Source organism: Solanum tuberosum, unplaced genomic scaffold (genome assembly GCF_000226075.1).
Source record: "Solanum tuberosum cultivar DM 1-3 516 R44 unplaced genomic scaffold, SolTub_3.0 scf00003, whole genome shotgun sequence".
In the NCBI taxonomy this organism is placed as follows: domain Eukaryota; kingdom Viridiplantae; phylum Streptophyta; class Magnoliopsida; order Solanales; family Solanaceae; genus Solanum; species Solanum tuberosum.
In genome coordinates this window covers 4,572,529-4,588,396 of record NW_006238929.1, presented here as the reverse complement: position 1 = coordinate 4,588,396, position 15,868 = coordinate 4,572,529, and the positions used below count along the sequence as shown (strand labels likewise).

At 33.2% G+C, this 15,868-nt stretch overlaps 1 protein-coding gene across 1 annotated transcript; it reads right to left on the bottom strand.

The window, feature by feature from the left end:
* Positions 1-13,715: 13,715 nt before the first annotated feature.
* Positions 13,716-14,948, bottom strand: LOC102579346 (uncharacterized). The gene is made up of 2 exons (XM_006338139.2): positions 14,595-14,948; positions 13,716-14,023 (listed from the first exon to the last, which is right to left on the bottom strand). Exons 1-2 carry the CDS (start codon positions 14,780-14,782, stop codon positions 13,840-13,842), a joined length of 372 nt encoding a protein of 123 aa, XP_006338201.1. The 5' UTR covers positions 14,783-14,948; the 3' UTR covers positions 13,716-13,839.
* Positions 14,949-15,868: the final 920 nt, after the last annotated feature.

Here is a 15,868-nt window from a genome sequence, read left to right as displayed (position 1 = left end):
GAACTTGAAGTCATGATTAATGATCTCAGTTACTGCAATAAAATAGACGTTGATAACTTGTTGTATGGGTGAAAATGATACATGTTCAAAGGTCCAGAGCTCAGAAGAAATTGTGGATACCATTGACAAAAATAATGTTGATGATAAAGTTGAAGATGATACAATACATTTGGAACCAGTTACGCGTAGGGGTGTTCACGGTTTGGATAAAAACCGATCCAAATCGAAAAATTGAACCAAACCGATTAAATAAACTAATTTTTATTTGGGTTAGGTGTGGTTTGGTTTTAATTTTTTTTAAAACGGATAGTATATGAGTTGATTATGGTTTTGTACGAAAAAAACCGAAGAAACAAATGAACCGAACAGACAAATTATATACATATATTTTATTATTATACATACATAATATATTATTTTTATAAACAATTTCAAAGATCTTATATGTGTTTTCATAAAAATTTATTTAGAATTTACTTATGAAAGAAAAAATGTGTAAGGTGAGAATATTTATCTTATTGGTTTTATGTATATGAGTGTGTCTATGACAATTCTTTATAAGATTGAAAATATCACAGTCTCTTTCTTCTAGGACAAAATAAGGAATTTTGAAGCTTTATTCATAGTAAATTCAATGATTGAATGTTCTGTAATGTCAGTTATTCTAATTATTTTCGTTTTAAATGAATCATTGTCACTTTTTTCACGTTTTGAATGAATTGTTTCTTTTATTTTTGTCTATGGTTAATAACCGAATAACCAAACCAATCGAACCGAAACCGATAACAACCAATCCGATAAATATATACTATATTTGGTTTGGTTTGGTTTTGATAATTTTAAAACCGATTAAGTTGGTTTGGTTTTGGTTTTGACCAATAACCGATCCAAACCGACCCGTGAACATCCCTAGACTTACGCGTAAGGAAGTACTTATAGCATTTAGAACTCTTCACAATTTTATGGTGCAGTTTGAAAAAGACAACACCGAAACTTTTGGATGCAATAAAAAAAGTTAGAGATGACTTCAACTAGATTTAAATTTTAACAAAAAAAAGAACACAATACAATCATATTTCACTAAATTATCTTAGATATATTTGTACTTTAAAAGAATTATTAATTTATAATGTTAATGGTACAATATATTTATATAGGGGTCTTCTGAAAATATATTATTTTATTATCTTATCGAAATGAATGATTTTTTCATTGGCCCAAGTCGTGACCGGAGGAAAATGGTATTTTAAAGAGGCTATTAATTAACCGAGAAAAATTAACCGGAGTAAAATATTATATATATATATATGTATGTATTGAAAGCGCAAGAGGGGGGTGAATTGCTATTTTTTTCGATTTTCAATTGACTTGATTGACACCTCAGTCGACTACAGTTTGCTAACAGGTATAAATAGAATCGAAAAATGCGTAAAGTAAACTTGACACAAGAATTTTTATAGTGGTTGGGATCCAAAGTGGATCTTACGTCCAGTCCCCTTGGGTTGCAAGGGTGCTCTCTTCTAGACTTGGTAACTTTTGATATGTGTACAGAATTGAGTGTGACTTCACAGTTTACACTCAATTTCTTTTCTCTCTTTTGTTTTGATACAACACATTACCAACAATATTTCTCTCTGCTCTCTTTTTTGTTTACACAGTAAAACTAAGTAATACAATGCTTATCAAAAGTAGAGTAGGGAGTGTTTGAGATGATTCAGCCTTGATTGTATAGCTTTGTCCATTTGTAGATGGAGCATATTTATAGTGTTTAGGCTTGAATCATTTTTGTGAAGAGATGACAACCCAAGAGATTTGATCCTTGGAAAAGAAGGCAAGGGATCCTTATTTTCCAAGAATAAAGATTGAGGCTGATCTTCCTTTCCATTGATTTAGCCTCAATTTTACTTGAGATCCTTTGCTAGCCGTTAGCTTTGATTCTTCAGTCTTCAATAGCCTGAGATCTTCTACTAGCCGTTAGCCTTGATTCTTCAGTCTTCAATAGCTGTTGGAGATTCTTCATGATCTTCACCTTCCTTAATTGAGATGTAGCCGTTTGAAGTCTACTTTGATTTAGGCTGTCTTTGATTTGATCTTAATTAAGATCTGCCCTGATTTATGTGCTTTGTATTTCAGCTTCCTTAATTGAAGGTCTTCAATTTTCTGCTAGGTAATCTTCCTTGATTTAAGCAACACGATTTTGTATCTCCATTTTGGATTCTTTCATTTTTGATGATCAGCTAATCCTGAAATGATTTAAATTGATTATCATTAAAACTTTGCACTAACAATCTCCCCCTTTTTTATGATGACAATATATAGTAGTGATACTTCCATGTCTGTGTAGTTGACTTGTGGGATGGATATCTTTCTTGCTCCCCTGAATGTGGTAAGGTGCACAAGCTTTGCTCCCCCTAAATAAGTGTTGATAATAACCTTTTGTTCTTGTGGAGGACCTCTCCTTTAGAGAACTTAATCCAAGACATTTAAGAGAGATGAACAAAAAGAAACAGTAGAACGACAGCATGCAATTATTAGAAGCATGCATAAACTGAAAGTATGATACGAGAGCAAGCAACAAATAGATAAGAGCACACATATAAGATATTTTTCTCCCCCTTTGGCATCAGCAAAAAGGAAAGAAATAAGAGTTTAGCAAAAACAACAAGGAACCACAGTCTTAAACTGAGCAACAGAACCCATTACACAGCACAATAGCAAAAAGAGACAAAACAGCAACACCATCAGACAGTTAATGAGGTTTCAGGAAATAGGTTAGAGTATTGACAATAGCAATGGACATTTCTTCAAATCTGGAGGACAGGGAGGAGGAGATAGCCTTCGAGCCAGCTTGAACCTTGGTAGCAATTTTAATGGCTTCCTTCACAATTTGGTCAAGTCTCGGGCAAATCTTTGCAACATCAGCACCGGTTTCTTTAGAGACATCCTTCACATTGTCAATTTTGAAGTGAGCAGCGAGCAAGAGATCCTTGAGAGAGTCAACATGTTCACCCATTGCAGTTAGTTTGGTCATGACATCACTTACCTGAGATACAGTGATGGACATAGCATCAAGCTTGGCATGCATTGCATCAAGATTTTCCAATGCTGCAGTTAGCTTAGAAGTAGAGACAGAGGTTGACGCTGAAGGCTTGAGTTTCTCTTGCTTAGCCCTTGACTCATCGAAGTCAGTCTTGAGAATCCAGGAGGATCTAGAGTGAATAAATCCCATGATTTGGAAAGCACGAGAATTGTAGCATTGCTTGATAAACACCAGAGAGAAATCACCAAGGCACATGTACTGGTATTCAAAAATACGGGTAAGGAGCATTCCAAAAGGGAGACTGGTGAGATCAGCGATAACATCAGTCATAGTTGCGATAATAAAGGACGAGAGATGCACTTTCACACCAGAGACTATGCAGTAAATGAATAAGGTATCACGCTGAGTAAACGTAGAGTGACACCTGACCCTAGGATGGAGAGTAGTGGCTACAATGTGTGCAATCACTCGAGATTCAAACGGAAGATCTTAAGGACCAAAATGAGAGGGAATTGGTTTGGAGGGGTCAAGAGCGATTTCTCACTTGGCTTGATCATACGAGACATCATAATCAGAGGGCCAACAGTTCTTAGGAGGGGCCATGATTCCAGAGCAAGAAATCCCAAACATAGAATCATTTTTTTACAGTCAATAAAAATACGCTTCATTAGAACCAAATATTCGAGTTCACCAGCTTTGGGAGAGCGAAGGTTAGCATAGAACAAGAGAACGAGGGGCTCATAGACAACCATGGGAACTGAGAAGATGTTAGCCCAACCCTGGAATTTAAACAGATTTTTAAAATGGCAGTCCAAAGAAGAAAGGATATTGAGGTCAACAACCCTTCCATGAACTAGGATTTTATCCTTCAGAGAATGGAAGAGAATTTCATGAGAAGCACTCCAGAAATCCACTTTCTTGTCCAGGGAGCTATCAAAGTCAAACTTGAATTTCTTTTTAGGTGAGCCACTATCATCAGAATCCACATAAAGCTTACTTCGAGACGACGCCATGGAGGCAAGAGGAACTTGATCATCAGAACCGTCGGAGTCAAGAAAGATAGCAGCCGGCGCCTTGCTTTTGTTTCTGTTGCGAGAACTTTTGCAAGTAGCAGGAGAAGAAGGGATAGCTGACTTCACCATTCTATATAGGAAAAAGAAAGCTGAGAAAAGAAAAACACAGGAGAAGACAATATAAAGGCAAAGAGAGAGAGGAATATGAAGAGACCTTGACATGACTAGAAAGAATGACAGTTCAAAGGGGCAGAGAGAGGCGCTAAAAAAGAGACTGGAAACAGAGGAATAAAAGGAAACACAATAACCAAAGCGACAGAAATAAGGAAAGACAGTATAACAATTAATGAAAGCAATCATCTCAAGAAATAAAAGGATTTGCAAGAATATTCAAAGATTTTCTTAGAGAGCAAAATCTTTCTTCCAAAAGAGGTTTTGTAAAAATATCGGCCAATTGACAATCAGTGCTGATAAACGAAATCTCAATATCTCCATTTAAAATATGATCTCGAATAAAATGGTGTTTAATATCAATATGCTTAGCATGAGAATGATGCACATAATTTTTAGAGAGACAGATAGCACTAGAGTTGTCACACATAATTTTAACGGGTTTAAAAGATAAATCATAGTCACTTAATTGATGAACCATCCATAAAATTTGAGCACAACATTGACCAATAGCAATATATTCTGCTTCTGTGGTAGATAGAGAGACAGAGCTCTGTTTTTTGCTATTCCAGGAAATTAGAGATTTTCCTAGAATTTGACAGGAGCCACTAGTGCTTTTCCGGACATCTTTATCACCTACATAATCAGCGTCAGAAAAACCTTCAAGGAAAAAATTATTTTCTTTAGGGTACCATAATCCAAAGAATGTTGTTCCCACTAAATAATGAATAATACGCTTTACCGCAGTCAGATGAGATTCTTTAGGAGCTGACTGGAATCTTGCACACTTGCAGACACTAAACATGATGTCTGGTCGACTGGCAGTAAGATAAAGTAATGATCCAATCATACCTCTGTATTTTATTTCATCGACTTTCTTACCTTCTTCATCCTTATCAAGAGAGCATGTGGAGCTCATGGGAGTGCCTAGAGATTTTGAGTTTTCCATTCCAAACTTTTGAATGAGTTCTTTGCAGTACTTTGTTTGACAGAGAAAAGTCCCATTTTCAGTTTGATTAATTTGTAGACCGAGAAAGAAGGTTAATTCGCCCATCATACTCATTTCAAATTCACTTTGTATAAGCTCAGAGAATTCCTTGCACAAAGAGATATTAGCAGTTCCAAAAATAATATCATCAACATAGATTTGAATAATGAGATTGTCTGAAGAAGATCTTTTAATGAAAAGAGTGGTGTCAATTTTTCCTCGAGTAAAACCATGGTTTATTAAAAAATTGCTCAGACGATCATACCAAGCACGTGGTGCTTGTTTAAGACCATACAGAGCTTTTGAAAGTTTGAAAACATGATAGGGAAAGTTTGGATTTTCAAAACCTGGAGGCTGCTTCACATAAACTTCTTCCTCAATAAAACCGTTTAAGAATGCACTTTTTACATCCATCTGAAATAATTTGAAACCTTTGTGAGAAGCAAAAGCCAAAAGTAAGCGAATGGATTCTAACCTTGCAACGGGGGCAAAAGTTTCATCATAGTCAACTCCTTCTTGTTGAGAATACCCTTAAGCCACCAGTCTAGCTTTGTTTCTAATTACTTCTCCAGATTCATTCCGTTTGTTCTTGTAAACCCATTTGGTTACAATGATAGACTTATTTTCAGGTCTAGGTACTAGGGTCCAAACCTGATTTTTGTCGAATTGATCCAGTTTTTCTTTCATTGCTTTGATCCAGTGTTCATTTGTGAGGGCATCATTTATTTTCTTTGGTTATAACTGGGAAATGAGCGCAACTTGTGTCTCATTTTTTCTTGAGGATCGAGTCTTCATGCCTTCACTTGGATTACCAATGATGAATTTATTTGGATAATTTGGCTCACTTCGCCATTCATATGGAACTGTTTCGATGATAGGATCAACATATGGTTCTTCAGAAGTTGACTTCTCAACACTGCTTGTCTCCTTGTGAGTTGATATAGGAAGTTGACTGTCCTCATCATCAATGCTAATTCTTATCTCAACAGATTTGTTAGAGTCATCAAAAACAACATGAATGGATTCTTCAATATGTAAAGTTCGCTTGTTAAAGATTCTATAAGATCTACTAGAATTTGAGTAACTGAGAAATATACCTTCATGACTTCGAGCATCAAACTTACCAATATTGTCTTTACCATTGTTGTGAACAAAGCATTTGCATCCGAATGGATGAAAATATCGGATGTTTGGTCTCTTGCCATTCCACAATTCATATGGCGTCTTTTTCAGTATAGGTCTTATTAAGCATCGATTTAACACATGACATGTTGTGCTTACAGCTTCAGCCCAGAATTTGTGAGGTAGAGAGTGCTCAATGATCACAATTCTTGCCATATCTTGTAAAGTTCTGTTTTTACGCTCCACAACTCCATTTTGTTGAGGTGAACGAGGAGAGGAGAAATTGTGAGTGTAACCCTTTTCGTCGCAGAAGTTTTCAAACAATTTGTTTTCAAATTCTCCTCCGTGATCACTTCTTATAGAAGAGATATAGTAACCTTTGTCTCACTGAACTTTTTCACAGAAGAACTCAAAGCTTTTTAAAGTATCATCTTTATGAGACAAAAACATAACCCAAGTGAAACGAGAGTAGTCGTCTACAATTACAACTGCGTACCTTTTTCCTCCGATGCTTGTTGTTCTTGTGGGTCCAAAAAGATCCATGTGTAGCAATTGTAGTGGCTTGTTTGTGGACTCAATATCCTTACCAGAGAAAGAGCTTCTTGTTTGTTTACCCATTTGGCAAGCATCACAGATGTGAGTTTTTGAATAATCTAGCTTAGGTAAACCAATAACAAGATCATTTTTGGCCAGTTTTTCAATTAATCGAATGCTGGCATGGCCAAGTTTCTTATGCCAGATCCAGGGATCATCAGTCATTGAAGCTAAGCATATATGTTCTCCATTGTTTTTTACAGAGTCAAGTATGTAAACATTATTTTCTCTGGTTCCTTGTAGGAGATTGTTTCCAGAGTGATCTTCTATTAGGCATTGATTCTTTTGGAAACGAACTTCAAGGTTTGAGTCACATAGTTGACTGATGCTCAGCAAGTTATATTTGAGACATGTTACTATTAGTGATATCACAGGCATCATTAAAAGTAATTGTACCAATTTCGATTACAGTTCTTTAGGAGTTGTCACCAAAACGAATGCTTCCTCTTTTATATTCAGCAACAGATTTAAACAGGTTTTTATCTCCTGTCATATGATTTGAACACCCACTATCTAGATACCATTTTCCTTTTGTTTTTCTGCGGTGTTCCTGCAAAACAAAGTCATTACCTTCTTTTAGGTACTTAAATTTTTTTGGGTCCTTTGAGGTTAGAGCATTCTGGATTTCCTTTAGGTTTCCAAATCCATTTAGAAGTATCATTATTTCGAAACTGCAATTGTATGACAAATGTCCCGCCTTTCCACAGTAATGACAGTGTTTGAGATTGGCTTCTTCAAGGATGGAACCATTACTGTTAGTTTTTGAATCAGTTGACTTGTAGGATTGATTAGGAGCTTTTGCTGCTAGAGCCTTTATAGTTTTTGGAAGTGGATTTGAGAAAGATTGATTTATTTTGAGCATTTTTAAGAATAGTTTTTAACTCATGAATTTCATCATAGAGTAAATCTTTTTCCACTTCACTAACTTCCAATTTTATTTCTAAATTTCTTTTGTCATTTTGAAGATTTCAAAAATCAGTTAGAATTCTATTTAAATCAGTTACAGCACGATCCAGTAAGTTTTTCAAGTCATTACAATTATTACATACCTTAGTGCTTGATTCCTCCATTGCCATGAAGCATAAATTTGCAATTTCTTCATGTTCATTTTCTGAGTTGTCTTCATCACTCCAACTGCTTAGAGCTTTATTCTTTTGATTTCCCCTGGAGTGATTCTTCTTAGCTTCTGGACATTCACTGGCTATATGTCCATACTTTCCGCATTCATAGCATTTTCCATCGTTTCTTGGCTGATCCGTAATATATTTTCCTTTTCCAAAGTTTCTTCCCCTTCTGTTATTTCTAGATCTTCTGAAGGATTCCATGAAAAATCTCGTGATCAAAGCAATTTCATCCTCTGCTAGCTCGTCTTCTCATTTGTCTTCTTGAGTTGCTTTGAATGCCACAGTTTTCTTTTTGTTTTCTTCTTGGCCCTTCTTATTTAGGTGAGTTTTCTCAAAAGCAATTAAATCTCCTCTTACCTCATCATAAGTTAGAGTATTTAAATTCATGCTTTTAAGCGCAACCACCTTAGCATGCCATTGTGGTGGTAGACTTCGAAGAACTCTTTGTATGTGTTCTATGGGAGGATATGTTTTTCCTGAAGCTTTTAGTTCTCCAATGATCTTGCTTAGTCGAGCAAACATGCCTTCAATTGTTTCTCCTTCCTTAATTGAAAAGAGTTCATAATCATATACTAGCAGGCTGATGATAGTTTCTTTGACTTTGTTAGTTCCTTCATAAGTAACTTCTAGTTTATCCCACATTTCTTTGGCAGTATCACAACAAGAGATCTTTTCATATTCTTCCCCACTAATTGCATTATACAAAACATTTTTGGCTTTGGAGTTTATTTGGATGACTTCCATTTGTTCATCAGTGTAGTTCTCCAAACTTGGTGTAGCAGTAGACTGACCTCCATCAGAATTTGTTGGAATTTGAATATCACCAAGCTTGATAACTCTCCAGACCTTTATGTCATAGGATTTTATAAAGGTCTTCATTCTCACTTTCCAATGGGAAAAGTGTTTTCCATTAAAGTATGGAGGTCTGGTTTGAGATGTTCCTTCTTGGAATAATGCGCCCATGATTTGTTGTGCCGTGATTTTTTTCTCACCTGTTGTTAGACAGTTCTTTGTGAGACGAGGCTCTGATACCAATTGAAAGTGCAAGAGGGGGGTGAATTGCTATTTTTTTTTATTTTCTGTTGTGGATAGTTGACTTGAGAGACACCTCAGTCGACTACAATTTGCTAACAGGAATAAATAGAATTGAAAAATGCAAAAAGTAAACTTGACACAAGAATTTTTATACTGGTTGGGATCCAAAGTGGATCTTACGTCCAGTCCCCTTGGGTTGCAAGGGTATTCTTCTAGACTTGGTAACTTTTGATGTGTGTACAGAATTGAGTGTGACTTCACAGTTTACACTCAGTTTCTTTTCTCTCTTTTGTTTTGATACAACACCTTACCAACAATATTTCTCTTTTTTTTTTTTGTTTACACAGTAAAACTAAGTAATACAATGCTTATCAAAAGTAGAGTAGGGAGTGTTTGAGATGATTCAGACTTGATTGTATATCTTTGTCCATTTGTAGATGGAGCATATTTATAGTGTTTAGGCTTGAATCATTTTTGTGAAGAGATGGCAACCCAAGAGATTTGATCCTTGGAAAAGAAGGCAAGGGAGTAGTATTGAGCACCGATATGGAGATGATTTCAGACAACTCACATTCCTCATAAACCATTTATGCCAATATGGGTACATGATCATACTTTTTAGATGAATCCTAAGTGCCTTCGGGCAGAGCTTAGTGGATCCACTTAGTTGAGGTGTTCTATACCCCGGCAAGATATAGGACAGTTCTGGCAGCGTGGGCGAAACGTTGTATCATCACGTAGTTCATAATGATAGTTGTCGGTTAGAGAATCTCTCAATAGAGTTAAAGTGTGTTTTTATATATCACTTATTATGTTGAGCTCAAAGATGAGAGGGTATTTTGTAAAGTTTTAAATTGTTTAACTCCTTTATTTCTTTACATTCAGCTTGAGTACATTATTATCTATTGCAGTCCTTTCTTTCAGTTATTTGTTATTCACCTATATTACATACTCGTACATTCAATGTACTGATGTCATTCGACCTGCATCTTTTAAATATACAGATACATGTTCTTAGAATCCTCAACAAGAGTCTGTTGAGATCACTTCATCTACTAGTCTGCTTATGAGTGAGACCTCCTTACTTTCGGAGTACTCCAATTTTATGAGTTGTTAGTAGTAGTTTTTTTGAGGAATCGTGGGTCTTGTCCCGACACTATTCTTTGTATAGTAGAGACTTCATAGATAGACGGTTGGAGTCTTTCAGTTTCAGATGTTTTATTTAAACTTATGATTCATACTTAGTATATTCAGCAAAGTTTTGATATTTAGTAAGTTGTTTTTAAACGTTTCTTTCAAGTTTATGCTTATATGTCTCTAAATTCTTTGAAAGTTAGTCAAATGATTTTTTTTTTCAAATAATCAGATAATCGCGTGTTAGTAGATATTTCAAGTGCTAAAACCTTCTTGAAATAAAATAAAAACCTTATATACCCTTTTGTTGGAATAAAAAGTTTTTTTTCCTGTTTTAAGTCTTTTTGAAATTATTTTTACAAAATTTCAGAATTTCTTTTAAAATATTACGTGACGACTTTTTAAAATATTGATTTTTACCTTAAAAGTTGGAAAGATTTTTGAAAATTATCTTTTTCTTTACATTAACAGCAGTTAAGACTTTATTAATTGACATTGGATGGACGTAATCTGGTAAAATAATTTTTCTCCATTTCCTCATTTCCGTTTCATGTTTTTTATCTTGATTTTCACCAAAAATGTAGTGAATAAAATTTGAATTTCCAACTTGTAAATGTGGAACATTTTAAACATTGAGTTACAATCAAATCTTGCGTTCAGAGATTTATATATATTTAAAATTCTTTAATTTTTATGGAAAGGACTTGAATCAATACCTAAACTCTACCAATTCCAAAATTCATTATTGTGTTTAAAATTATACGGAAAAGGGACCAAAATACCCTTCAACTATGTGAATTGGTACAAAATTACCCTTCTTCTACCTTTCGGGCCTAAAATATCCTTGACCTCAACCTTTTGGCTCTATTTTGCTCTCATCTTTAACAGCTCAAATTCCTTAATGACGTGTCATTATTTTATTAGGTACCCTAATAATTAATTTAACTAATTAAAAACTCATATACCCACCCAAAAAAGCCCACCCATTTTTAACCCAACTTTCATAACATCTAGCTTCTTGTTTTCCTCATCAACGCCATTGGAATGGAAGCCATTTTCATGTCCATTTATCATAACATCTCCGTTTTCGTCACTCATTGCATCAAAAAGTGGAAGAAGTCCCTTTGCAGTGATAATTAGTTTCCCATTCATTTCACTGAACAAATCATTGGCATGTTCAGTTATATTTCCATCTAAACAGGAATTTTCCTCTGTATGATCTCCATTCTCTCTATACAAATTGTCCATTGGTCTAACATCCACGAATTCTTTTGCATCTTCATCATCCATAGATATAAGCTTTTCTTCCAACATCTTTAGCTGCTCAAGAATGGACATCCTCTCTTCCTCGAAATCAATAAACATTCTTCCAATTCTAGAAAAGCATCAACTTGAACTTTATCATGATCATCCAATTCTTGATGACAACAAAAGTTGGCATCTTCTTTTGGTTCTTGATTCAAATCAATAGACAACTCCTCAATGTCCTCACCGTTGCCACAAGAGGCTGATAAAAATAATCCGCTTCTTGCAACACTTCCATCTTTGCTTCTCTTCAACATCCTGAGGCATATATAGTTGCCTGAGTTATTGCCTGAGAAATTTTTCGATGCCACTGACATTGTCACAGAGGAATTGTCCAATTTCCGATAAATACATGTGGGTTAAACTTTTTTGCCTGGGTTTATGGGTTTTTAATTAGTTACATTACCAATAAAATAGTGACACGTTATTAATAAAATTTGGTATGTTAAAAATGAGGGCAAAATAAAGCTAAAAGATTGACGTCAAGGACATTTTTGGCCCGAAAGATAGAAAAAGAGTAATTTTGTACCAATTCACATAGTTAAAGGGTATTTTAGGCCCTTTTTCCGTATAATTTTAAACACAACAATAAATTTTGGAATTGGTAGAGTTTAGGTATTGATTCAAGTCCTTTCAATAAAAATTAAAGAATTTTAAATATATATAAATCTCTGAACGAAAGATTTGATGGTAACTCAATGTTTAAAATGTTCCACATTTACAAGTTGGAAATTCAAATTTTATTCACTACAGTTTTGGTGAAAATCAAGATAAAAAATATGAAACGGATGAGGAAATTAATACTAAAAATAAATTTTATAAATATAAAATCATTTTATCATTAAGTTGTATTAATTTAACAGATAACGATTTAAAATTTCCTTTTCTAGAAGTCAAAACTATATTAATTTTGATTGAACTATTTTTATTTACCATCTTAAATATTTTAGTAACTTTAAAGAAACTTTCAATTATTTTTAATTTGAATAAAAAATAACGAATTTGTCGTGAGATTTGTACATTCTTTACTGAATGGTGCTCTATCATTTTTATAACATGTAAAGGTTAAAAATGAGGCAGTGCAGCGCGGGTGTAGGGCAGATTGAGATTAACCCATATACTCCCTCCGTTCCATTTTATATGTCATCCCTTTCTATAAATAGTTGAACCACAATACTTGTCATTTTGTAAAATTTTATGCATAAATTACCATATTTTGCCTATTATACCCTTGATAGAATAGTTAATTAATCTTGTCATTTATTAATAAAGTTGACTTAAGAAAACATTAAAATACGGGTAAAAAGGGTAAAGTTACATCATTTCTTAATGTAAGTGCAAAGTAAAAATGTGACATATAAAATGGGACGAAGGGAGTACATTTTAACTGCTCCACTCAGCATAATAACTTTTTTCATTTTCAACTCGCTCCACTCCGCATAAATTTTTCAATATTTTTCTTTTTTTTCATTAAGTTTAATACTAAAAATAAATTTTATAAATATAAAACCATTTTATCATTAAGTTGTATTAATTTAATAGAATGAACTATCTTAATTTTAATTAAACTATTTTCATTTATTATCTTAAATATTTTAGTAACTTTAAAGAAACTTTCAATTATTTTTAATTTGAATAAAAAATAATGAATTTGTCGTGAAAATTATACATTCTTTACTGAACGATGCTCTAACATTTTTATAACATGTAAAAAGTTAAAAATCAGGCAGGCGTGCAGGGCAGATTGAGATTAACCCATATACATTTTAACCGCTCCACTGAGTATAATAACTTTTTTCATTTTCAACCCACTCCACTCCGCATAAATTTTTCAATATTTTTCTTTTTTTCATTAAGTTTAATACTAAAAAAAAATTATAAATATAAAATTATTTTATCATTAAATTGTATTACTTTAATAGATTGAACTATATTAATTTTAATTGAACTATTTCAATTTACTATCTTAAATATTTTAGTAACTTTAAAGAAATTTTCAATTATTTCGAATTTGAATAAAAAATAACGAATTTGTCTTGAGATTTGTACATTCTTTTTAGTGAATGGTGCTCTATCATTTTTATAACATGTAAAAAATTAAAATTAAATTTAAATTCACCATAAACCCCACAACTTGCCTCACCTTAATCAAAATGGACACAAATTGAAACAAGGGAGTGGAAGCAAAGTGAGATACACGGGTGCAAAGCTCTTCCCTCATTATCCTTTGAATATTTACAACTCATGGTATTGGTAAAGTTCCTAATTAATTAAATACTAGAAATTTGTTTGTAAAGAAATAGGAGAGTTAGATCATAAGATATGTTTTGTTGAATAAGACTTTTTTTTAATAGTAGGTTTTGGAGCAAATGATGATGTAATGCTCTTACTTGACTTCATTCTCTTCCCTTCCTTTGCAACATCTTGAAGGCTCATCACACTTCCCAAACGCCCAAATGAACGACTCTTCCCTTCATAATACTTTGATAACCCTCTTCTGCAAATTGCAAAATTCATTTAAATTACAAGTGACAAAATTGTATAATATTAAATATTACAAGTTCATTGAAAATCATGAGTATATTGCCTAAATTTATCAAAAAACCATTAAAGAAAAAAAAAAACTTCTAGTGAAAATCCTATGATTTATTTATGCATAAAATTCATGACTATATTGCCTAAATTTATCAAAAATCCATTAAAGAAAAATAATTATTCTATCTTTGTCTTCCCTATTCTCACCGGAGCACCACCTAAAATCACCACAGTGACATTTTTGTGCCAAGCCGCCATCAATAACATATTTGATTATTCATTACAAAAAAAAATACAAATAAATTTTTTCATTTTAATTCATAATTATCAATATTTTAAAAAATATATATACAGATCTAAATTTTTTTATTTATTCAGTAATAGTGATGTTGCCCACAACCTATCACCACGGCAAACATCTCTATACTTCATACTTGTCGTCTTACTATTTTATATTTTCTCATTTTTTGAAGGAAGAAATAAATTTAATAAAATAAAGAGAGGTAAGGGGATGAAGAACACATAGAACTTACTTGATGGGAAGTTGAGCCATGAGTTGAGACAATTCATACAAAGGCCCAAAAGAAGACGATATATCATCATCTACCATGTCTGTAGAAGAAGAAGAAGAAGAATTTGATTCAGAGAAATCATCGGAAATACTATTCACAACCACCCATTCCACTTCACTAATTGGACCCACTGCCTTTCCTCCTTCCATCACAATTAATATCACCAAATTATTTGAAGTAAAATAAGAATAAATTTTTCTTAAGACGTAATTTCTAGCAAACTTCACCTGAGGAAACAGATATATATAATTTATAGCTTTTTAAAATTTGTGGTCAAGGATCAACCCTTCTTTTCAGGAGTGAGTGGATAGAGAAGGGCTGGGTGTGGGGGGATAATCACTGACGTGTATAATAATAAGCACTATTATTACTCACTCGCTTTCCGCCTAATTTATGTGATGTTTTTTATTTTTGATGAATTAAATAATTTAAGTTTAATTGGAAATTTATATATAGAATCTTAGATTTATATATTTATAAATTACATAAAAAATATATAAATCACAATAATTAATAATTCAAAATATTTTTAAAAAATTATAAAATACTTACGATAAAAATTAAACTTATTTAAATATTAAAATCTAAAAATTCACATAAAATAGAACGAAATGAGTATTTGAATTTATACCCTTTAATAGTATTTTAGTGAATTTTTCCATTCTAATATGTAAAGAGGATAAGGTGGATTTTTGAAGACATCCAAATCTGACTCACCGCCCTATCATTAACGGGACAATCCTCCAGATTTTGTCCCCACAAAGCTCTTTAAACCCACTTTTTAAAAATTTCTATGCAACTCATCATTCTTATGCGGCAGAATGGTCTGGTGGACCCTTGTACTTGTATCTGTTTGTATTGTGAACCTTTCTACTTATCCTTTTGTCATCTGGACCCCTGAACCCATCCAAACTCAATATTTTAAACACTTTTTTTGATGTGGCATCCTATGTGGAAAGACTCCACATGGAGCGTGTGATACACACAAGGTAAGAGCGTGAGATGCCTTAAAAATAAAGTAACGGTCAGATTTTGACCTTTAAAGGCCATCTTTCTTCTTTATTTTCACTCAAACACCATTGTTGGACAAATTTGAGCTTTTTTCTCTTCTTTTTCTCGATTTTGTCTTTTCAAATTTTTTTCTCTTTTATTTTTGGTGCCTTTATTTTTTCCTTCGATCTACTCATCTTTTTTTTGTGTGTGATTCTATTGTATTTTTGTTTCATCTTTTTTTT